The 26,191-nt window shown below is 44.9% G+C and overlaps 1 protein-coding gene across 1 annotated transcript; it reads right to left on the bottom strand.

Moving 5' to 3' along the window:
* Positions 1 to 14,651: 14,651 nt before the first annotated feature.
* On the bottom strand, positions 14,652 to 15,482 carry tmem74 (transmembrane protein 74; the record flags this gene model as incomplete). Its single annotated transcript, XM_083650336.1, has 1 exon — positions 14,652 to 15,482. The coding sequence occupies one exon, from the start codon at positions 15,480 to 15,482 to the stop codon at positions 14,652 to 14,654; it is 831 nt and encodes a 276-aa protein (XP_083506462.1).
* Between the last annotated feature and the right edge of the window lie 10,709 nt (positions 15,483 to 26,191).

Raw genomic sequence — 26,191 nt, 5'->3', positions numbered from 1 at the left:
GCATGCACGCCTACATACACACACACACACACACACACACACACACACACACACACACACACACACACACACACACACACACACACACACACAAGCAGAATGGAGTTTTAGTTTTTCAAACATTTCTCAGAGAGGCAGAGCTGCTCTGGTTAATGAGCGGAGCCAAAGAACCACAGTTTTTCAGAGCACAAGTTAGCTAATTGGCAAAATGGAAAGCCAAACAAGGAAGTCTGGTCAAAATATAAATAAAAATATAAATTGCAATGACTTTTTTCTATTCATTCATTGGCTAGCTTTACACCTTGATAGCTACAGGCTAGTTTGAACTTGGAAGGTCAGCTACCTAAGTTAACTAGCTCAGTGGTGGCCTGGGGACCCCCAGGGTTGAGGGGGTTCCAGGGGGTCAAACGGCTGCCCCGATCCTGAACGAGTGGCTGGAATAGTTCTCTGCAGGGATGTTGGCATTTCTGGAGTGTTGTCTTGAAGTGATAGATGAACCAGGATCTCGTCATGTGATGATGAGGAGAAATGAGGAAAAGGGGGGCCGAGGCACTATCGGGTACATTTCATATAATGCGGAGGACTGATCTGAGCCGGTAACTGCTGCGGCCAAGTGCCAGCGAACCAGTGGCCTTGGTAGACCCCCAAGGCCACCGGTTCGCTGGCACTTGGCCACAGCAGTTTACCCCCTTTTCCTCATTTCTCCCCTTCATCACATGACGAGATCCTGGTTCATCCATCACTTCAAGACAACACTCCAGAAATGCAAACATCCCTGCAGAGAACTATTCCAGCCACTCGTTCAGGATCGGGGCAGCCACATCAGCAGCCCTGCAGGGGGTATCCTCTGCCTCCCTCCGACAAATGGGTCGCTGGTCCTCATCAGCCTAGGCATCCTACATCCAACCAGAGCAAGACGCCATACTATCAGCCCAAAGATCCCTCCTTCCATGACTAAAGAGGAAGCAAGCACTTCGTTGGTGGTGATCAAACTCTCCCATTTCTCATTAAATGCGCCCATGCCCGGGCTATCCACGTCCACTCCCATGCATCCCTGCCATTGCCTAAAAACCCCAGTCAGCCCCTCATCTCCCGGCATGCATAATCTCCCCCTGTCAGCCCATGACCTGACTAAAGCATACCCCAGGCAAGCTCCATGACCCCCTGTTTTCAACAGGAGTCATGACATTGGTGGTGATCTGGGGAGGTGGTGGGGTGAAGCTTTTTGCTCTGGAGATGCTGGATGAATGCGGGATGCTGGCACGAGGTGAGTGATGACTGCACAAGTGTGATTTAAGCTGTGGTGATGGGGGCTTTATATAGTACCAGGAGAAGGGCATTTATGATGTCATAACTGACGTCATTTGGGCAACTGACGTCACCCTGCAAAGGTGACGTCATAGAGAAGGTGACGTCGGAGATGGTGATGTCATTTAGTGACGCCATTTGGGCTGAGGGGTATGATAGCATGGGGTGACTACCTATGCCTTTTGGTCTTCCATGATTGAAATTCAGTCTAAGACTACACTTCAATCATGAGAGACTTGTAAGACATTTTAACAATCTTTATTGAATCAGAATAGACAGTTTGAGTATGGCGTATGACTCCATGATGTGACGCTCCTCTTGCTATGAGAGAGGGGGGCGTCAGTGCTGTATGAGATAGAAAATCCCCCAAAGGAATTTAAAGTTTTTTAGGAACTGGGAGAGTGAAAACAGGGGGGTCATGGAGCTTGCCTGGGGTATGCTTTAGTCAGGTCATGGGCTGACAGGGGGAGATTTTATGCATGCCGGGAGATGAGGGGCTGACTGGGGTTTTTAGGCAATGGCAGGGATGCATGGGAGTGGACGTGGGGGTCATGGAGCTTTTTTGCCTGGGGTATGCTTTAGTCCGGTCATGGGCTGACGGGGGGATTTATGCATGCCGGGAGATGAGGGGTTGACTGGGGTTTTTAGGCAATGGCAGGGATGCATGGGAGTGGACGTGGGGGTCATGGAGCTTGCCTGGGGTATGCTTTAGTCAGGTCATGCATGATGCATGGGAGTGGACGTGGATAGCCCGGGCATGGGCGCATTTAATGAGAAATGGGAGAGTTTGATCACCACCAACGAAGTGCTTGCTTCCTCTTTAGTCATGGAAGGAGGGATCTTTGGGCTGATAGTATGGCGTCTTGCTCTAGTTGGATGTAGGATGCATAGGCTGATGAGGACCAGCGACCCAGTTGTTGAAGGGAGGCGGAGGATACCCCCTGCATGGCTGCTGATGTGGCTGCCCCCATCCTGAACGAGTGGCTGGAATAGTTCTCTGCAGGGATGTTGGCATTTTCTGGAGTGTTGTTTTGAAGTGATAGATGAACCAGGATCTCGTCATGTGATGATGAGGAGAAATGAGGAAAAGGGGGGCCAAGGCACTATCGGGTACATTTCATATAATGCGGAGGACTGATCTGAGCCGGCAAACTGCTGCGGCCAAGTGCCAGCGAACCAGTGGCCTTGGTAAATCCCCCCAAAACGGTCCCCTGCAAAAAGGGGAATCATTTCTTTTCACCATCATTTCATTCATAAGTAACACAATGACAGAATATGACTATTTTGGTGATGGGTTTCATACATTTTCTGTAATAGCTAAAACATCTAAAAGCAAAAGTCTTATCAGATGGGGGGCCTAGGAAAAAATCTTATCAAAATGGTGTGTCCGTGGTCGAATTTGTGTCAGTTTAGGGGTCTTTGTTTGAGAACTGAACTAGTGTTACGGCCTTAGGCCGTATTTGTATTGTATTCCCATATGTTTCTTGTTAATTCCCTGTATGCATGTGGTTTAGATGTGTGCTGAGTGAGAGCTCTTGTTGTGAGTGGATCTTTGTTGTACAGGTGATGGCAATCGGCAATGATTGGCCGGTGGTGGCTGTGGATTGGTCGACCCCGCAGCACACTGTCTTTAAAACTCCCTGGATCCCGCAAGATGGTGGGGAGCTTAGCAGTAACAGAACTTACCACTTTCAGACAGACACGGGTCTGGCTCTGGTTCTGTTCTGGAGTCTCAGAACCTTGGTGCTTTCTGGCGAACCAGCCTGCGTTCACACCAGTTTAAGCGGAACCAAAGTGCAAAGAGGACATTATTCGGTAGACCTTCTTCAGTTTTTTAAGTTTATTATTTGGTCGAGTTCGAGTGAACCCAGCCTTGGCCATCTCTTCCGCACATTCGGCATACAACTTGCTCTTTCTTGTACTGCTTTCTAGCTTTTCTTGAAATTCGGTAGATGCCCAAATCGCCACAAAACATTTGGTTTCCTCAGCAGACCACTGCAAATTATTTTTCTCCATGTTGTCACTGCCTTCTTCTCCTTCCTGCTCATTTTCACAGCCTAGAATAACACACGCCCACTGATGATGTCACGGTTCCCAAGGAAAAAACAACTATCTTTTGGTTCCGCTGAGAACCAACTTTTCAGGTTCCGAACCAATAATTTTTTCGGTCTGAACGCGCCGGCCGGTTCAAATTTGGGTTCGGGAACCAGAACCGGCACGGAGCCCTACCGGTGTGAGAGCCCTGAGTGGTGTTGGTGCTGGACTTCCCCCTCACTCCTCCAACCAGTGTGCTCTGGCACCTTGTAAAATAGCTTAGTCCTTAGCCACATAGCTTAAGCTGTAGGGGTGAATGGGCCTTTTCATTTCTGTTTTCTCCTGGTTTTGGTTTAGTTGAGGGAGTTAGGTTTCTTATTGTCTTTTCTTTCATTTGTGTTGTCCTTAGTTTGTGGGTGGTATTTAGTGTGGGTTTTGGCTAATGTTCACCCTGAGCCATTGCTTCAGTCCGTTTTACCAAATTTGCACTGTTAATGTAACCCATGTTTGGTGCCACGACCGGGTCGTAACATAAATTGGGGGCTCGTCCGTACCTTCTGTAAGTATTTTTGCTTGGCAGGTTGGTGACTTGGTGTGCTGTTTTAGTTTACGTTCGTATCGGGTCGTTCTGGTTGGGTAAGTATGTGCAGCTAACTGTTACAGGTCCATTTAGATGATGCTGATAATGATGATGACGTCACTAAGGATGATGTCACCAATGATGTCAACAGTGATGTCATCATTGATGATGATGCCATCATTGACGATGTCACTGATGATGTCACACTTGACATATGATGTCACTGTTGAGTGTTATAATGATGTCACTTATGTCAGCCACAGCCAGTCTACATCTAGTCTTTACTATTTCGTGCGAGTTTGCCTGTTACCAGTTCCTTTTACCAAGTACCAAGTGTGTCAAGCCTGTCAGGTGTGGATCCACTAGTCTCCCACTGTCAAAATGAGTATGTTCGCCCACATCCCCTCGAATATACGTTTTGAAGTTAGGTTATTTAGCACACATACAGGGCCTGTTTGAGGCCTTGAGAAATTGGAGAAGTGGTTTGCAGATCACACACACACACACACACAGAAACATTCACAGTTTCATCTACAATACTTACGTGCACACACATAGGAGTTAAGGGTGTTACCGGGCATGACATGGCAATGTTCAATAGAGTACAGATGTTGTGATGCGATTACCCCCCCCCAGTGAGTAGCGGCTAAAACAGGATGGAGAGCAGGGAGAAAAGGAGAAGTTAATGCATTATGAAAGTTTTCTCCCTATGGGCGGGGTGGCCGAGAAGGAGTGGGGTGAGATGGCGAACGCGACCTAAGACAACCTGACACAAACCATATTTGGATGGAAGTTGAGAAATCAGAGTGGAGCATGGAGGAAGGATGAGTTGGAAATCCAGTTGGATTGGTAGGACCTGGAAGTAGAGGTTAGGAAGTTACAGGTATGTGGTAATAGTGGTGTAAGAGCCGCATTAATTGGCAGAAAAGTTAATATAAAAGATGGGGGGAAATCGTTGGTGGGATCTCCGCGTCCACCGGCGTGCAGATGCTATCTCCGACTACTGACCTGAGACCAGCCAGAGAACCGATCGTGAACACCTGCAGAATTCCAGTCTGATTTTGACGGATTTTCGGAACCACCGGGCAGAGGTACCGGATTTGGGTCACGAATTCGTGGAAGAGGAAGAGACGGGACCACAAATTTTGCTTCGTTTGTAGTGTGTAGTCTAGGGATAATAAGGACAGCACGGTGGCTCAATGGTTAACACTGTTGCCTCACAGCAAGAAGGTCCCAGGTTCGAACCCTGGTCCGTCCCAGGTCCTTTCTGTGTGGAGTTTGCATGTTCTCCCCGTGTTCGTGTGGGTTTTCTCCGGGTGCTCCGGTTTCCTCCCACCATCAAAGACATGTATGTTAGGGTTCATCTGTCAGTGCCCCTGACCAAGGCAATGGCAAAAGAACTGGAGTTGGTCCCCGGGCGCTGCACTGCGGCTGCCCACTGCTCCTAGTTCTAGGAAGGTTCCTAGTAGAGGATGGGTCAAATGCAGAGGATGAATTTCCCCACGGGGATAAATAAAGGATAACTTAACTTAACTTAACTTAATTATCTTAGTTTCTCCCCAGCGTCAACCCACATTTTGAATCCTTGACTATAACTATTAATTGAACCGCATGTATTTTGTATTTTAGCAAACTCATGTAGCTAACGAGCTGCACCTGGCCTCTCTCTCTCCAGTGGGAGGGTACTCTCAGCAGATGGCCTGGTCACCTGGAGACCCCTGCCGTCCGTTTGCTGAACCAAAGCCCCAGCGTTCAGGCAGAAGAAATTCCTTAGAAAAACAGTTAGTATATAAAAGTATATAGACGGTTTGAACTTGACACCCAAGACATTCTAAATTGCCTCAGCTTACTTCCTGTTGCAGTGTTTGCTAATACAATAGCTGAGGGGAAATAAACTAGGTTTCAAACGGTTCCCTAGCAACACATTTCAGTAACACTTTACGATACTGGTGCATATGCATTAATTGATGCTTAACTCATGAGTTAATGTATGACTCATGATGAGTTAAGCCATTAATTGATGCTTACCGCATCATCAACTAATGAAAGGTATGATGAACAGACAGTCATATTATGAATTACTATTAATTAAGTAGGCTAGGCCTGTGTCATCATGGATTAATTCCTCGTCAACACCTAGCATTAATTAATACCGTATTCATGTGTTTCATGTAGTTTGTCAGTGGTGACGGGGGGATGCGTGTACGGGTCGGGGAAGCATGGGTTGCCAAAGGTATCCTTGCCCGGCTACGGCTATTTCACCAGCTGTAGTCTTTGTGCACCACTATTGTAAAGTGTTACCCACATTCCAACGAAAAGAATCAAAAGAAAGTCCGTAATCTAACGCATTATTGTCCTCATAGCTCTGAGTCTATTACCCCTTCAAGACAACACGGACCACCAGAAAAAATTGGTTCCGACCTGTAAAAAGTGAATTGAACGGTCATCCAGGTCGGAATTACAGCTCGGAAATTCGGGTATCATCCAGAGCTCCGCTTTGTCCGAGTTGACGTCATAGCCACATCAAAATGGTGACTTGTAGCCTATCGTTAATGGTAATCACTGAATTATTATAAAGATGTTTGTTAACGTTTTAACACAAAATTGTATGTCTCAATTATGTAATGTTAACGTTAATGTGTTTGTGTCATCTATGTTTCACTCTGATTAGAGCAAAATGTGAAATTCAGCATTCGGTTAGCATTGTTAGCTAGTAGGTAGCTAGAATGCTAGTGTTACATGGGTTGCTATAGCAACCTATAACCTGTGTTTGCTATACACAGCAAACACAAGCAAACACCTGGGACAAACACCCCCTCCCCCCCAGGCATGTCTTTTGCTTGATTTTTTTTTAACAGCATTTACTTGTACTTTTACTTTCAATACTTAAGTACATTTAATATCAGAAAATTACTTTTGATACTTAAATACAGAAAATATGAGCTACGGTACTTTAAGACTTCTACTCAAGTAATATTCTAATGAGTGACTTTTACTTTTACTTTTACCAAAGTCTTTTCCTGGGAAGATATCTTTACTTTTACTCAAGTATGGTTTTCGAGTACTTTATACACCACTGGAATTGTGCCACGGGGTGCCAATGTTAATTTTGTCAATTGAAAACATAACTTTGCATGCAAAGAAAGTCGCAGTTTTCTCGTCAAACTGAAACGTATAGGGGTTAGTTTCGTATAAAAACCACATAGCTCGTGGAAGCTCGTGGCATGTAGCCGGTCTTCAGCTTTGCCGGTAGAGAAAGTGACGTCACTTAGGCTACAGTGTATTTCTGATTCATAACTTATAGTGCAACAGTTTGGCGACAAACTGCGACTTTCTTGACATGCAAAGTTATGTTTTAAATTGACAAAATTAACGTTGGCACCCCGTGGCACAATTCAAACGGGATCAAAAAAGTAACGTTATTCTCCGTTCACCGCCATTCATACTTTTTCAGCGCTGGTACAGGAAGAAAAGCAGGAAGTGACGTTCACTTTGCCTCTCTGTTAGACCAATGACGCACCTAAATGATGTCATAACAATTTGTCCACTGTTTATATCAAATGACTAATCAATTGACATTGTAATCCGCAGTTGGGATCTGACCTTAACATAACCAAGATGACTTATTATGGCTAGATTGCATTTTCTTCAGCTCCTCTCTTACTGCTTTGCCTTTTTCACTGGGCTTCAGTCCAATGTTACTCCACCATAAAAACGGTTGTTTTTTTGGCTCTGAGGTTTAACTCACCTATTGAGTTTATTTCTGCCTCCAGACTAGTTCTGACTCCAAGAAATGTTACTAAAAATGTCCAATCTGCCAGAAACACAGGCACACACATTGCGCTTTGTGTCAAGGTATGAATGTGCCATGTCACTCAGGATGCCTAATAGCCACTGTGTTGTGTTGATCAGTTGTCATAGGAGGAGATGAGATATTCTATTTCCCATGCTCACTGAAGGCTTTCTACATTAAAGGCTGCATTCTAGTCCACGTCTTTACGGCAGCAAGCTAGCAAGCAATCATTATTGACTGTAATTGGAGGTAAATGCATAGGCATAATGGGGGAAACAAGCATACACGAGGGGCCATGCATGACAAATAACTGCATTATCAATTTGATACAAATTAAATCAAGGGAGCCCTGTAACATTGTCTGATTTACAACAGAAGGGGCTAAATAGCGAGGTGATCAAGAGGTGAAGCGATCATGCCATTTATCTGGTTGTGCAAAATAGGCTCCATTAGGCATGTCTGCTAATCTGCGGAAGCATTTCACCTCACTGACAAGATGACAGCAATGCATACTCATGGAGGGCTCTTGTTAAAGGAGCCACTGTGTAACCACATCACTGGCAAGGCCACGGCCTTTGCCTCAGCAAACAGCCCATTTAAAATTCACTGCACTGGATCGTCAAAATGCCTGCTTTGCTATTCTGCACCACTTCTTAGACAGAGAGAGGAGGGAGGGAGGCAGAGAGAGAGTTTTAGCCTCTACGGCCTCCTTGCAGTGGCAGAGTGGTTTTACTGTAAGACTGACCCGAGCGATCACCTCATTTCCTCTCTCGACTACCATAGTCAGTCATCAGACTGATAGTTTAGCCGCCTGAGAAAGTGATTCTAAGCTCCAAGGACAACACAGGAAGCGGTTCCCCACACGTTCTTGTTCAAGCCTGATTGCCGACTGAGGGATGAAGCAGCGAAGAGACATGAGTGAGTCTTGCCAGTAAGCGAGTGACACAGCGCTTCTCAGCACCGCCTCCCTGTCAGTGATGCAGAACATGGCTGACCAGAGACGTTAATCGATTTGACATGGAGCAGTGTTTGCGGTCCCTTCTTGTAAGAACAGGGTTTTGTTCAGACTTACTACGACACAGCATAATAAATTGCTGAACGGTTCAAGATTCCAAGATAGGATTAGCCCGAGAGGAAGGCGGTACAGAAGAGCTAACGGGGAACCAAGTTCGGAAGAGGACACAACATGAACTTGGATTTTGCACAAGCTTTTCATTAATTCTATGTAAAGATGAAACCGGGCCAGAAGGCCTAGCAGGACCGAACAATGCAGATCAATGTTCTTGCAGGCGAAATGTAAAATATAGCCAGGCTAAGTGCATTCTGAGGAACTGGCTTTGTAGACTACATTTACAATACAATGGGCTTTCCAAAAATCCAATATGCATGTGGACTAAAAATATCCTGTCTGAGAAAGGCAGTGGAGAAAGCGACCGAGAATTAAGTCATATCCCTAAGGAGGTTGGCTTTCGTGTTCCCCGCATGAACAATCAATAGGAGTGGATGTTTTTTGCGTAACCATCACTGTCCGATGGATGGAGGGCAACATCACTTAGATATGACTATTATTTAACATGTATGACAAACGGAAGGCAGTTCTTTCTACTCACGTGCTCTACTCATCTGTACACAAGTGCATGTACACCCATGTCTCTATCCTCTCTCTCTCTCACATACACACACGCACGCACACACCCACGCACACACACGCACGCACACACACAGACACACACACGCGCACGCACACACGCGCACACACGCACACACACACACACACACAAACTATCTGATGAAAATTTTATTTAGCAGCTTCTTAGGGTAGTTTGAGTACCTCCCGTCAGTGACACACACACACACACACACACACACACACACACACACACACACACACACAAACACACACGCACACTGTATCATCACTGACAAGATGGAGGAGTGTAATAATACCTTGGGGAAATGAGCTGATGGCAGCGGCTCAGCTGTTTCCCGGTCTTACCTGGAGGGATCGGCTCATATAAATAAGGCTGATTTAGCTGTGCAGCGCTCAAGGATAAAGAGCTTATGCATAAAACCTCTGGAAATACACTTGAGCTTGGCATGTAAAATGCTGTCGCCTCAAGCAAATCCCTGATTAAATCCCCAAAACACGTTTAGTTGGCTGTACGAGGGGAAGCTTGGTGTTGGCTCTAAGGCACCATGCCAACCATGGAGGAGGACAGAGAGGAGGGGGGGGGGGGGGGGGGGGGGGCTAGAAAAAATGGGGGGAGAGAGAGTGAGAGCTTGTCTATGACTGGAAACTTACAGTACATCACACGCTGCAGATGAGTCTGTTTGAAACTTACAGTAGCCTACAGTACATCACACGCTGCAGATGAAACTTACAGTAGCCTACAGTACATCACACGCTGCAGATGAAACTTACAGTAGCCTACAGTACATCACACGCTGCAGATGAGTCTGTTTGAAACTTACAGTAGCCTACAGTACATCACACGCTGCAGATGAGTCTGTTTGAAACTTACAGTAGCCTACAGTACATCACACGCTGCAGATGAAACTTACAGTAGCCTACAGTACATCACACGCTGCAGATGAAACTTACAGTAGCCTACAGTACATCACACGCTGCAGATGAAACTTACAGTAGCCTACAGTACATCACACGCTGCAGATGAAACTTACAGTAGCCTACAGTACATCACACGCTGCAGATGAGTCTGTTTGAAACTTACGGTAGCCTACAGTACATCACACGCTGCAGATGAGTCTGTTTGAAACTTACAGTAGCCTACAGTACATCACACGCTGCAGATGAGTCTGTTTGAAACTTACGGTAGCCTACAGTACATCACACGCTGCAGATGAGTCTGTTTGAAACTTACAGTAGCCTACAGTACATCACACGCTGCAGATGAGTCTGTTTGAAACTTACAGTAGCCTACAGTACATCACACGCTGCAGATGAGTCTGTTTGAAGTCTGCAATGTTAATGAGTTCCCTCGGGCTTGCATGATCCTCTCACCGAGTGCTGCGACGGTGTCATTCTAGCAGACGAGGCCACTCTGGAATATGGCTCTGACACTGGAGGGAGAGTGCTGAAGAATGAGTCATGCAACCGCCACCAGCGTGAGAATGAATTACTCTGGACTATCATACATAAGGCTTGAATTAATGACTCTGGACTATCATACATAAGGCTTGAATTAATGACTCTGAACTATCATACATAAGGCTTGAATTAATGACTCTGAACTATCAAACATAAGGCTTGAATTAATTACTCTGAACTATCATACATAAGACTTGAATTAATGACTCTGAACTATCAAACATAAGGCTTGAATTAATTACTCTGGACTATCATACATAAGGCTTGAATTAATTACTCTGGACTATCAAACATAAGGCTTGAATTAATGACTCTGAACTATCATACATAAGACTTGAATTAATGACTCTGAACTATCAAACATAAGACTTGAATTAATGACTCTGAACTATCATACATAAGACTTGAATTAATGACTCTGAACTATCAAACATAAGGCTTGAATTAATGACTCTGAACTATCATACATAAGACTTGAATTAATGACTCTGAACTATCAAACATAAGACTTGAATTAATGACTCTGAACTATCAAACATAAGACTTGAATTAATGACTCTGAACTATCAAACATAAGGCTTGAATTAATGACTCTGAACTATCAAACATAAGGCTTGAATTAATGACTCTGAACTATCAAACATAAGGCTTGAATTAATGACTCTGAACTATCATACATAAGGCTTGAATTAATGACTCTGAACTATCATACATAAGACTTGAATTAATGACTCTGAACTATCATACATAACACTTGAATTACTGTAATGACTCTGAACTATCATACATAACACTTGAATTAATGACTCTGAACTATCATACATAACACTTGAATTAATGACTCTGAACTATCAAACATAACACTTGAATTAATGACTCTGAACTATCATACATAAGACTTGAATTAATGACTCTGAACTATCATACATAAGGCTTGGCACTGGTCACGTTGCTGTTGGCTGCTCTTTAAGTGTTGAGCCAGATGAGTTGTGAGTCAAAATGTTGCTGAGAGAGAGGCAGAGAGAGGGAGGGAGAGAGAGAGAGAGGCAGAGAGAGGGAGGGAGAGAGAGAGAGAGAGAGGCAGAGAGAGGGAGGGAGAGAGAGAGAGGCAGAGAGAGGGAGTGAGAGAGAGAGAGAGAGAGAGAGAGAGAGGCAGAGAGAGGGAGTGAGAGAGAGAGAGGCAGAGAGAGGGAGGAGAGAGAGAGAGAGAGAGAGAGAGAGAGAGAGAGAGAGAGAGAGAGAGAGAGGCAGAGAGACTAGGCTCTGCACTTGGGCGTCACACCGTGTTCCCAATGCCAACATGGCCAGGAAAGCCTGCTAAATGGAACATCATGGTAAGATCTGTCACGCTGGATGCGGAGCTACAGTTTCTGTGAAGAGAACAGGACAACACTGCCTCGCTTGGCTCATTAACTTTTATTACCTTTCCCGGAAATCTCTTCATTTGGCATTTTATTGCCATTTCAAAACTCAATGGTTGTTTTGCAGGGATGGACACGCACTCATGTCAGCGTCTCTGTGTCCACAGCGAGTAAAGCAAATGGTTCGGTAACACAAAGTAGCATTAGTTCATTGCTGCACCAAGCAATGTGTTCATCATAAAAAAAATAAAGTAATCCTAAATACCTTATTAGACTCCAGTTTTGTTTCATTGCTGCTATTTCATATACCTTTCTCTTTTCTACAAGATAATCTAAACATGGCAGTAAGCAGATCACAAATCACATTGCTCTGGTTCATCTGACTGTGCCTCGGCTGGTACTTGACAATCTCTTTTGACAGTACAGAGAGGCAACACAGTTGAATGAAAGCACAACAGTTTGCCCCCGAGCTGTTTACCAAGGAGTCATCAGCTTCACTACACACGTGACGTCACTAATGGAGGCTGACACATGTCGTTTTGAATATACAGTAAGCCTTGAATTAGGATCCCACGGCCCGGGAAATGAAAGGATGAGGAGAGAAACCGAGGTAACAGAGCGGCCATTTACACCTGCCGTTAACATGCGTTTTCTGCCATCAGATTGTGCTTGACCACTTGAAAGTACAGGTGTAAACGCCCCCAAGACACATTGAGGACAGATTGCAATCTGATCAGCCAAACCACCTCCAGAGGTGGTCAGGGACGCATTGTGTACACATTGAGCACAAGTGTAAATGCAATGTGTCCTCTCAATCTGGATATAGCAACTTTATGCGGATTGAGAAGACACCCATTTTGGGTGATGAAATTGCCATCAGATTGCAATCTGATCACCCAAAACACATGTTAACGGCAGGTGTAAATGAAATCAGGCTAATGTGGTCAAGCACAATCTGATTGCAATCTGAAGGCAGAAAACGCATGTTAGTGCCAGGTGTAAATGGCCTCAGAGTGACACAGCAAAAGAACACTTGTCTTGTGGAATGTAAGAGTTAGCTGTAGCTATAGAAACACATGTTCATACATTTTAGTGTGCATGCATGATTTATGCGAGACAGAGTGGCCTACACTGTTTTTTTGTTAGAAAACTTGTCTTTCTTTCTTTTGTGCAGATCTGAATAACAGTCCTCTTCAGACAGCTTGTCCCAGAGCAATGACACTTTTTCTGCTGATGAAAAACCTCTTTTCGTAAAGCCCTTTGTTCCATAATAGCTATATTCCTCTGCTATATTTTAGTCAGCAAATCACGATGGTAATGTAAGATATAACCTCTTAGAAGGATAATACCTTGCTTTAGAAAGGTAGTTAGCTCTTTGAAGTACTTCTGTTGAAGGTTTTGGAAGTAGGGCAACTCTTTCGTGGATGATTAGGTGTTCCTGAGCCCACCCACAGTTAGAGAGAGACAGCAAAAGAAGACAGACAGAGACAGAGAAAGAAAGAGAGACACAAGTGTAGACACTTAGCCGTGGTCGTCCTGGACCCTCCCCACACACTCCTTAAGTAAGCACTGCACAGTGTAAATGTACATGGATAAGCTGTTCACTGGTTGAAGAAAGCACTGAAGTTATGCAGGAAAGAGAACAGTATGAGGAAAGACTGCTATGGGAGAGAGAGAGAGAGAGAGAGAGAGAGCTGAAGACATGACAATAGAGAGGTGTACAGAGGAGAGAAGGAGGACAGAGTGGATCAACAGAGAGCTACAGTACATGCCATTGCTGTCGAATGCAGTCAAACTGCTTATCAAGCCAACACCGAGCTGTGGCTGAGAGTGAGACGCATGGAGCCGGGCTTGGCTTAGCTCAGCATTTCACCACAGAGAGGCTGTCACTGGATATTACCATATGGCCCACTGAGCCACTTTCTGCCACATCAGACTTTACATTCCTCTCCAACCCTAAGGACGCCCGCTCTCCCTGTCCCTGAAATGTGTCTGTGCAGCACTTTGCTGTTGCAAACATTGACATTAAATATGAATAGCCTTAATAATGAATGGAGGCTCTCAGAGATTGCATCTCTGATACGAAAAAAAGTGATTCAGTATTTGTGATACAAGGCTTTTACGATTTCCACTGTTCATTTTTATGTTTGGCTGCCATGCTTAATCATGTGGGAATAATTGGATACATACTGTACTTTTCCTGCTAATATTGCCCATTTGCTATCACAGCAGTTTTCTTATCTATTCTGTTTGTCATGTGGATATGATATATGATACAGCATTGTTTTATTTATTTTGCTATACAAGACACAAATTTGCACAGCACTGTGTAGACCTACACTTTGTGTGTAATACACTTGTGTTAGACAATGTTGTTGCCAGTTGTTGGATGATATTATATTGTAATATAGCTCAATATCTCAATGATGATACATTAAAAAAAAGTTTCATATCTGAAAAAGTATTTTAAGTCAAAGTGTCCTCTATTTCCTCCTCCAGGGACAGGTGTGCAGATGACTGGGTGGGGCTGGACCTGGTTTTCAGACTGATAGAGCCGTAGAGTTTGGTGGAGCGCTTGGAATAAGCGAAGGCCTTTCTCCGGTACATCTCTCCCTTCCACATGGAGATCATCAGCAGCGTGGAGAGTACCACGCCACCCAGCGTGAGCAGGCAGAGACCCGCTATGACGCATCGATCCAGGTGGGCTCCAATCCGGGCGCTCTCCATCTCCAGCTTCTCCATCTCCCTTGCCGACACGCTCTCCCGGTCCACCGCCACGTCCCGAGGCACCGCGTAGGAGATGATCACCAAAGAGATCCCGGTTACCAGGAACGTGACTGCACTGATAAACCCGTAGTCTACAGAGTTCTCTCTCTCCGCGAATGAGAGGTCCTCCTCGGACAGGAAGGAGCGCTCCGGTAACGGCTCGCCGTTGCGTCCGGTTCTGTGGAGACTTTTGCAGCTCGTGTCCGGGCTGGCCAGTCGCAGGTTAACATTCTCGTCGATGTAGGTGAAGGATGTCTCTAACTCCTCGTCGCAGCAAACTCGCACCTTCTCCTCGGTGAGGTGACAAAGTTTAACCTCCGCGCCTCCTTTGCGCGGAGCTGTCCTCGGTGCTGATTGACAGTGGCCCTGGCAGCTGCGGGCCGGGTTGCAGCCGTCCTCCCCGGGGAGCGCTCCTCCTGTTGATCCGCCCGACTTTCGGACGTGCAGCGCGCTGGAAACCCGATCAAGGACGTCGGGAGGCTGGGGTTGTCTGTCTCTCTTATCTGCGGAAAGCAGCTCTGGAGAAGCCATTCGTTTTTCGCCACCCGCTGGTTCACTCTTATTCTTCCCCCCGCGGCGCTTTGAGTCCACAGCATCCCTGATAAGAGGACATGCATCAGTTCTAATTAAATGACGCATCTTAATGAGATGATCTGCACATAGAAATAGACCTAACGAGATAGGCTACTTCAAAGTTGATCCGTTTGTTTAAAATAAATCCGAGGACCCTTCGTGAAAGGCGCTTAAAGTGGCTGTGATTAGCCAACTGCCTCGGTATCCAATTAGGAAAACAATCCACGATTGATCCACGAATAGATTAGGCTTCCACCTAATTCTGTTTTATGAGGTAGGCTATACATGATCGAGCTACATGAAGGAGGCATAGAGCTACAACCAGACTAAATCACATCAAATTTAAATAACCACAGTTTGAGTCTACTTTCGAGTAGCCTAAATGATCTTGGCATACCACATGGCAATCAATCAGTCTCACGGCTACTTGAATGCAACAGAAGATGTGAGGTTTTCAGTATACTGTAGGACCGATAGCCTAATCGTTTTTTTTAATTCTCATCCCCAATAAACCCTCCTCAGACAAAAAACAATAGTAGCTACACTCACCGCGCTACTTCAGCATCCCTTGCGTATTATTTTCTTCATAGACGCGTTCTTAGAGCAAATGTTGGACAAAAGAAACAATGCAGACCGATAAAACGCCTTATCATTGAATATGCTTTGAATATGACATCCCTACTCGCTGCTGTTGCGACAGGCTGTGGGGAGCTCTCAATAGTCCCCTCCCACACAGAGCCTGGCCAGCTGCCTCGCTGTGGCGCTGAAAGGAAGGAGCTCCCCTAACCGTGAGCCGATTGAGATCTAGTCAACACAAATGAGACGAGGATTTGAATCGCTAAAGAAGGGAACCCTGGGACTTGAAGTTCACGTTTCACTGGTAATGGTCTTCCCTCAAGCAGAAAAAGAAGTGTAGTGATCCCGGAATAGATAGGATAGGATGTCACAGAACAGCAATAAATCCTATTGGATACTGTAAGAAGCTAGGAATGAAATAGTGGTGCACAGATCAAATAAACCATATAAGTATTATAGTGATACCATATAGGGGCTAAAATGTCAAAGTATCATAAACTGTTGAGTGCCACAGACACATGTTAAATCCCTAGAAGAGTATGAATATATAATAATACCACAGGAGATTAAAAAGAAGACATAGGATGTTACTAATAGTCACTATAAACTCTATAGGCTACTGAGTACCACAGACAATTGGGTCCGTGTGGGAGAATATTCTGGTGACTTTTCATCAGGATTAATTCCTTCTGCCCCTGAATTTCCTTAACCAATTACAACAATCTGGGAAAGTGAATCATATCGAGATATTGCCTATATAGCCTATGTTGTTATGAATGCGTTCATCATATCATGCCAGGCAATGCATCCAGCAGTGCAATACAGACAACACTACAGCTGTGTCTATATTATGCACCATCTGTTCCTCACAGAAGATTACTGGTCACTATGTCAAAGTCATCCTTTAATCCATGTTTAATCTAGAGATCTGGTAGCCTAGGCCATCTGATCTGTGACCCCGTCTCTTTTGGAATTCCATCTCATATTCAGATTCCTTGTTGTCTGCACTTCTTGCAAGACAGTGCATACATTCTTACACATCACCTGAAGATGGCTACTGCCTTGCTTTTCCTGGAAAGTGACATCTATACTAGCGTCTGTCTCTCTCCAGTGGCGGCTGATGAGCTAGAAAGCAAGGGAGGAAACTCTCGCTAGGTCGCCAGCGAAAAAAATGTGGGCGTTTTTTTTCCTTTTGCAGTTTGAAGACAGATTTAGAGGAATATCTCATTTTAATTTCGCATTAGGATTAGATTTGTGATGTCATTATTCAGTTTTAACCATCAATAATTGTTCCTTTTCTCATTATTTCATTTCTCAGAGTAAATACTGTCCCAGCAAGCAAAATTACGTCATGATAACATTGTGATGACGTGTTTCAGTGACGTTCAGGACTAGGCCAGATCACAGGGTGATTTGGGGATGATTTAGACGTCTACGCGGGAACGTCAAGCTGACGTCGAAATACAGTATGACCGTTACCATGAATGGGCATGTTCACTTATTCTGCTATGTACACAGTGTATATTCAGCAACTTTATACATAAAGCTATAATTATGTCCAGATTGACAATTTATGCTACATTTTCAAAAATGTAATACCGCCCCGTGTGGTGTGGGATTTGAACTCGGGATCTACAATTTACAGAACAGCTATTCTACCACTACGCTAATAAATAGCCCAGGCTGAAAAATACGTGATTGATTGCAACCATTTAGTTATCCTCATGGATATTTCAGTGGTGACCGGTGAGTGAAATTAGTTGGATAGTGATTACACAGTGATAATCTGGGCCAGATCTGGTCATGATCTGACTGTCTGTGTGTCATCAACTCGTCATGATATGACTTGAGCTGGCCCCGATTGGGCTCTCTCGATTTGTCCGGGTCCGTCCGTGCTTGCTGGGGTATATTTATTTCGAGATTTTTGTCAATTATTTGTGCTGTTATGGTTATTATTAGCCTAGTTACTCACTTCTACACTAGCTTAGATTGTGTTACTTATGGATGCATTTGGAATTATAGTGAAAATAGATTATCCCCCCTTTTTGCTGGGGACCCCACTTTGAAAACCACTGGCTTTAGGCTACAACTGTTGCGAGAAGGTTTCAGGATTTATCTCTATGCATTAGGCTGTGATTACTATTTATATAAATCTATTTATTCACATAGATTCATGATATATTATGGTATACAGCCTACCTGTGACATCAATGTTTTGATTAATCTGTCTAAATGTAGCCTATTACTGCATGACTGATCCTATGATGTCATTGTAATCACACTCAGGTGTGCTTTCACAGGACAGGTGTTGGCCATTCAATCAGCCCACCTGTCTTTATAATGGCTGTCTTGCAACTATGTTTGTATGAGACTTGACAAAGTCTACGGCCGAAACTGTTGTCAAATAGTGTTAAATTACACTTTATTGCATCTGGAACCAGAGTGTGCCTTCCCCTGGCTGCAACAACTTCAACATACTCGTTTAGTTACATTCCAATTCATCAACTTTGGAGCGTTACTTACCCCCCCTTCTCGACATGCTAGGTTGACATGCTTGGTCCCAATCGATTCCTTATTTCTTCTACTTTCATATGGTATAAAGATTACCACTCACGCTTTAAAAACGAGCTCGCAGTCAGCGATAGATTTGCGGGCAAAATTCAGTTAAAAAATGTGGGAATTTAAGGTTGCGTCTTGTTTTTAGTAAAAATGACAGCATGAAACATAAATACGAAAAAAATATCGCTGCTCGGTGAACCATTTCCACGCCGAATTTAATAGAAGGCCCGGATAACTTGAAATTAATTGACTTACTTGCATATCCATGCCGTCTGTAGTGTAACCGCATGCAGCCGAGACGTTGCAAATATCTCAGTTTTCTGACATTGCAAATATCCCAGTATCCCGCCGTACCGCGGCCCACAACTCAAAACTCGTTTTGGGTCGTAATCCAATGCAATGACTGTCTGGCTTGTGAACACTTACTGCTTGATAAAAAGTAAATAAAAATAAGGGGGAAATATAATATGCTGCTACTGTCGTCAGTGTCGTGTAAATCATTCCTGTCAGGTCATCACAGCAAAGTGGATTTCACTTAGTAGGCTAGTGAACTTGATTCAGCGTTGAGAGACTCATTCATCAGTGGACGATACAATGTCAATCTTAGCAATCTATCCAATCAACAACCAATTAGGTTGAATAAATTAATTGTTTGGTATTGATTGGTGAGGGCGGGTTATGCTCCAGCTAAATATGATTGGTTGAAAAACACATAATTTCACTGTGCCTTGTGAACTGCATGTGTTTTCAACCAATAATATTTAGCATGAGATAAATTACCATGGGAATCAAACGCCCTAGGGGAGGATTTTTTTCTCCTCTACCCCCCGAGGGCATGAGCAGGGCATGACAGACTGCCACAGACTCTGTCTGCATGCCGCTCCATCAGTGCCCTACAGGGGTCACTGTTGTTGAAGCATTTTAAGAATAGCATGATTTTTATTAAGAAAAAACACATTTGATTGATATTTTATTAAAAAAAAATATATTATTATATAAAATCCCCCATCTCTTCTAGAAAATAGAGGAGGACCATCCTCCTATCCCTCACTGGAAAAACCTCCTGTGTCTCTCTCTCTCTCTGTCCTTCGCGTATCTTGAGAACTGTTGGTCGGATCGACGAAATCTGGCATAGTGCCACCTACTGGCAACACAAAAAACAGTTTATCTCGATAGGCATTCATCTGATCGACTTCAAACTTGGGGAGTGCGCTGCTGGGAACCTAACATACAACAGTGCTGAATTTTGCGCAATTTGGCACAGCGCCACCTACTGGCAAAACATTTTTTTTTTAATCTTGAGAACCGTTCATCCGATTGACTTGAAACTTGGGGAGTGTGCTCCTGGGAACTCGACGTAGTGCAGTGCTGAATTTCTTGCAATTTGACATAGCGCCACCTACTGGCAACACAAAAAGCAGTTTATCTCGAGAAACATTTGTCCGATCGTGACTTCAAACTTGGGGAGTGCGCTGCTCGGACCCCGATGGGGTGCCGTGCCGCATTTCATGCAAACTTGCGCTTAGGGGGAAGCTGACAGAGTGCAGTGTGTGTGCGGGAGGGGAAGCGCCCACGGGGTGGTGCACGGGGGAACGGGCACTGCACTAGTTTGACAAACTAGAGGCTTAGTGCAGCTCACCATCAACATTACTGGTTAATCCCACTTTAAATTTAATATTCATTTGCTCACTGTTCCACCTTATTTAGCACAACCAGGCCCCAGCTATAAATATAGCCACCAGTTTGCCTGGAGTCAGAGTGGCCGGGTGAATGGCTTTGGCTCATTTCCCAACAAGACTCCATTTAACAGATGAGTTAAGAGAGAGAGACACATACGCAGACACACAGAGACAGAGAGAGAGAGAGAGAGAGAGAGAGAGAGAGAGAGAGATAGGACAAAGATTTATTGCACCATTTTTGTTCCAGAAAGCAGTTTGCAGAGGACGGAGTGCAGATACTGCCGGGTCATTGACTGATATACGATCATGCTGGTGTAGCCGTAGCCTACTGTGTGGTGTGGTCAGACTGCAGAGAACTTTAGTCCCTCTTATGCAGAGAGAGAGAGAGAGAGAGAGAGATAAAGCTCAAATCTGACTGTCTGTGTGCTGTCTGAGGGGTAACAACAGCCGACTATCAGATGCTATCTCTGCAACAGTGCATGACTTTTCCTGCTGGCAAGGACACCAGGCTTTGGGGGGGGGGGGGGGGGGGCACTGCTAAAGGCTATACATCTTCATAGTGTGTCTCCTGCCACAAACAAACACCCACAGCCAGAATGACAATTATGAAACATAGGATAGGATATGACACTGCTCATGATAAGACCTTGATGGAGGCGGATCTTGACTGGAAGTCCTTCCACACATGCTTGTCGATAGACATTCGAGCAGCGGGTTTGTGTCTGGATGGTCATTGGTTTAAATCCTCTGGGAAAATATGAATGGGAAAGTGAATGAGTAGCGCTCTCCCCTCCCTCAACAACCACAGCTGCGGTGCCTTTGAGCAAGGCACTCAACTCCCAACTGGAGATGCTCAGTGGTCAACAGTAGCCTACTGTAGAAGACTGATAAGGTATGTGTAGAACCCTACTGTAGAAGACTGATAAGGTGTAGAACCCTACTGTAGAAGACTGATAAGGTGTAGAACCGTACGAATATGAAACAGCGCTGTGCTGGAAAAGAGACCTACTGACTGGGGTATACCTATAGATGGGTTTCTTGTATACCAACATTAGTGGGTGCGTGCGCATCACAGGGACAGAGGATGACAAGAACCGCATCGAACTGATCGCCCATTGGTTCAACACACACAGGTGCATCACAAACCCACAGTGAAGTGTAGAAACTTCAATTTTATATCTATTCCAAGCTGTCACTCTACATTTTACATAAATACCACTTGTAATGCCTACATTAACAATAAAATAAGTAATCTGAAGGGCTGGGTCATTTGAGCAGTGAGTGTGGGTGGCGCTAATGCATGTTTTAATTTGTTTACAAACCGCTGTTAAACAAAACTGTAGAAGAAGAAAAGCAGCAGTGAGTGTGCCGTCGGGGGTGTTCGACTTGTTGATGCCTCACCTGACTGCGCTCGGCTGCGCTCGGCTGCTCTCGTCTGCTTTCCAGGCGAGGCAGCAGTCAACTCAAACGAGTGTGTGGAGCATACAGTCTTAAGGTGTGGAGTGGCTTTCTACCCCGGTGATGCACACGCATCTATGTGATGACGTTGCACAGAAACCCGTCTATAGACCTCAGATGTATACTTTTTGTCATATCTCACAGGTGCTTTATTCTATCATTCCAATTCTTCATGACTTTGTCAGTCAATTTGTTCACAATGATATCATTGTTTTCTGTTTCTGTTTTAATTAGTGCGTTTTAAAATACTATTGTATTGGGATCCTGGGGGACCCCAGTCAAAAGTACCCAATTCCACCCATGCAGTTTTAATATGGAACTATTGAGTTAATTTGCCACACACAGACGCAGAGTCTGCAGACACATGCAGATTTCCTCATGTGCCCTTTCCGACAACCCTACAGCTATGTTCAAAGTTAGATTTAACATCCCCAATAGAATCAATTGAAAACCCTTTTTTCAGGGTTACAGTATAGGTGCTCTTTTTTCCACATTGACTGGCCTAATGGGTTAGTTTTCTGTAAATTTGCATATTTAAACATAACATTTTAGAAAACTTGTAATCAAGTGTAAAACAGAACGCTACAAAAAGAGTACCCTCCATGGTCAGATTGCTGAATGGACACAAATAAGAGCAATCCTGTGTTACTGTGTTTCTGGCTTTACTGTGCTTTTTAGATATTTTTAGATATTGAACCAATTTTAATATTTAATATGTATTGTGCACTGCAATTCAGTTTGCTCATTTTAAACTGCCAGAGTGCATTTTAATGACACATGTATTTAAATGTGTAAATAAAGGACATACTGTATATATAATCCCAAAAAATATTGTCTTAATGTAAGTAATCAACTGGGTAAGTTTCATGATGATATCTACAGTATTAGTTACAAATTTCCCCGTTTTCACCAGAATTTGGGTCCCCCTCTTGGGACGCCATCTTGAATTTGTCAATAAATCATTAACTGATGGTAATTTCACTGATTCATTTGTATTACTTGAGCCCTAAAACCTAGAGGTAGACACCAAAACCACCTTTCTAGCTTGAATAGTAATTGAGATATAGCTGTTTTAAGCTCCCGGCAGCCACCAGTCAGATTTTTAGTATGTTATTTATCATGTCCAATTGTACCAGAATCCATTGAAAAACCGTATCAATTTGTTCAGGGTTCGACTGGCCTAGTAGGCGGTATTTAGGTTTAGGCATTGGGTGGGTGGTCTTAGGGTTAAAGTCTGCAGGGGGGTCTTCGAGGACATCGAAGACCCCGGTCTTCCCTGGAGACCCCAGGGGTCTTCAAGCCCGGGCCAAGCCCAAGCCCCTAAGTCAAAACCAGGGTGGTACTCCCATCACCTGGGTGGTACTACTACCATATTTCCCAACTCGTTCTGGACAACGAGCCGATGGCGTGCTTGACCTTTGCCTGAACCCACAGTTGCAGAGTGCTTTTTAACACATTCAGTGCCACAGCGCTTCAGTAAAATTGTCTGGAGCCTGTGCCAGATTCACTTCCATTCAGTTGAAAACAGCTATAGAATTTTTTCTATTATGGCTATATTAACGGGGCTGGACTTTAATGAAACATTGAACACTCCTGCTTCTTCCAAAGAAGAAATTTTGTTTCTAGACAGTTCCATTATGAAATTACAGCCTCTCAAAAAAGTGCACTTTCAAGGGTTTTCTGTCGTTTTTTTTTTCTTTCCAAGATATAGCCCCTTTTATGAATACCTTTTGCACTCTAATTTCGAGCACATTCACTGACTCTGGCTGGTGTTGTTTTCTGATGTGGTGGCGTGTGGTGTGGTTTTCTGTGCAACCACACACACCCCTCTCCCCCCCCCCCCCCCCCCCCCCCCCCCCCCCCTCTCCCACCTCTGAGCTGCGGGCTCCTCCCACACGCACAGAGTTTGCTTTCTCGACTCCGTTTTTGCCCCGGACAGATCCCAGCTTTGCTGCGCGCATCATTTCCTTGATGGGCATCAAGGAAATGATGCGCGCTGGCAAACGCGACTGAACGAAAAGGCTTGGCCCCGTTCGGCTTTCTAGGAAATCGTGTGGAGATAGATAGAAGCATAAGAGCTCAGTTGTGAGCGCAGGATGCAGCAGAGCCCACTCTCGCTGTAGACGGAGCAATATATACGGCTCTGGCAGAAAGCATGCATCGGTTTCCACGGCTTTCTCCGCTGTCTCCTGTACAAAGTAAAGGATCTGAGGTGGGTGGAGCAGCTCCTGTGACGATGTTTAAGGTGGCGCCGTGTGATCCCTTGAAGGGATTCATGCTCACTGGCTGGGTACGACCTTAAACAGCAGAATTATGGAATAATATGAATTATGATTTTAGGACGTCCACAGACGTCCTTGGCACTGAACTGTTACTTTTTTTTAGGACGTGCACAGACGTCCTTGGCACTGAATGTGTTAACGGTCTGCCTGTGCTGCGTTATATAAAACGCTCTAGGCTCCGGGGAGCGTTACGTCAAACGCTAAAGGCGCTTGACAAAGCGATGCTCTGGGACGAGTTCAGAGTGACAACGGGCTGGAAATATGTTGGTATAGGATGTAAAAACAACAACATGAATGAGTGATGAACATCAATGAGAATGTGCAGGGTGAACAGCAAAGACCACACAGCTACTGTAATGTCTGTAATTCGTACAATTATCTCACTTTTCACAATTCATTTAGAGGCAATTTATCTCACTAGAAAAATATGACGTATTACGATTACGTATCTATTATCTCACCGCCAGCAGCCAGACAGCATCTTGAGGTCTCACATGGGTTTGGGTTCCATGGCACTGTAGATTATGAATAAGGAGGTGGCGCAAGGTGTCACTGCATTGTTTCAGAAGAGAGGCACTTTGAAAAAGCCTTCCAGAGAGGAGGGTGCAGACAACAGGGATAACAGGAGAATTAAGAGGAAGGCAGACAGAGAGGGTGTGTGTGTGTGTGTGTGTGTGGGGGGTGGGGGGGGGTGGGGGGGGGGGGGGGGGGGGGGGGGGGGGGGGTGGGGGGGGGGGGGGGGGGGGGGGGGGGGGGGGCAGAGTTAGGTCAGAGACAGGTTCATGAAATATTTAGCACCTTAGCCCTTCAAGTTCATCTGCCGTGGCTTTAATTGAAGCAGTGTGGCTGGCCTCAACACTGTGGGATATAGGCTAATGCGGAATACCGATAATAATAGCCATCCTCTTTGGTGTGTGTGTGTGTGTGTGAGGGGGGGTGGGGGGTGGGGGTGTGGTGTGTTTGGTCTGCTTTCGAGGACACATTTCAGACGTTGTCAGCACCAGTGGCTCCTGCATTACATTACTGGCTTTCCTGTGGAAGCTAAGCAGGTCTGGCTGTGGATAGTCCTTGGATGGGAGACTGGTGCTGGAAGTGGTGTTGCAGGACAGTAGGAGGTGCTCTTCCCTCTGGTCTCATCAGTAATCTCCCCAATGCCCCAGGGCAGAGACAGGCACTCTGGTCCTGTGAGTGAGTACCTTTGGATGAGGACATTAAACCGAGGTCCTGACTCTCTGTGGTCATTAAAAGATCCCATTGGCACTCTTCGCAAAGAGTAAGAGACTAGGAGTGTAACCTGGTGCCCTGGCTAAATTCCCACACAGGCCTTCCTTCAATCATGGTCACCTAATCAAGTAACCTCGTTACTTATTGGCACATTCAGTTCTCAACTCTCCACGGTGGGTGCTACACATCAGTGGTGGATGAGTCGAGTACCCCCCCCCCCCCCTCCCCGATATGTGAAACAACTTTGAGTATCTAGAAAGCAGCTATATAAATGCAAAAACAATTATCAAATAATACCAGTTAATTGGGTGATGGCTTGGTCAATTGGGGAAAAAAGGGTTACTGCGTTGTGGCCTTCGCCTGCCTATTGGCACGCGTGCGGGTGTGTGCGTGTGTGCCCCTTAAGTTTACATCAGTGCCTATGACATCATCAGTGATGTCATAAAATTATTTTGCCCATATGACATCACTGATGACATCACCAGTGATGTCACAATGCCTCCTATGACATCATCAGTGGGACAAAAATTAAAACAAACAGAGAATATTAACATTGCCCACTTGCTCCCTTTTATAATAAGATGTAATGTCCAAAAAGTGACCATGATGTGATATGTGTGTGTGTGTGTGTGTGTGTGTGATGTATGTTCGTGCATGCGCAGGTGCAAAGATTTATGCTTCATGAAAATATAAGTGGCCGTTCACACCATACGCCGAAGCAACGCTCAACCTAAGCTCAACCTATAGCTGAACCTAAGCTGAACCCATAAGTTTCATTTAGGCGTCCTTCTTAACAGGTGAGGCCGCCGTTCACACCACCTGCGCGCGTGTCACGCTGAAGCCACGCTCACGCCTTGCTCAAGCGATCGTTCAGGGTTCAGTCCTACTT

The sequence above is a fragment of the Poromitra crassiceps genome (genome assembly GCF_964638095.1).
Source record: "Poromitra crassiceps genome assembly, chromosome: 1".
In the NCBI taxonomy this organism is placed as follows: Eukaryota; Metazoa; Chordata; class Actinopteri; order Beryciformes; family Melamphaidae; genus Poromitra; species Poromitra crassiceps.
This window is presented reverse-complemented; position numbering and strand designations above follow the sequence as displayed.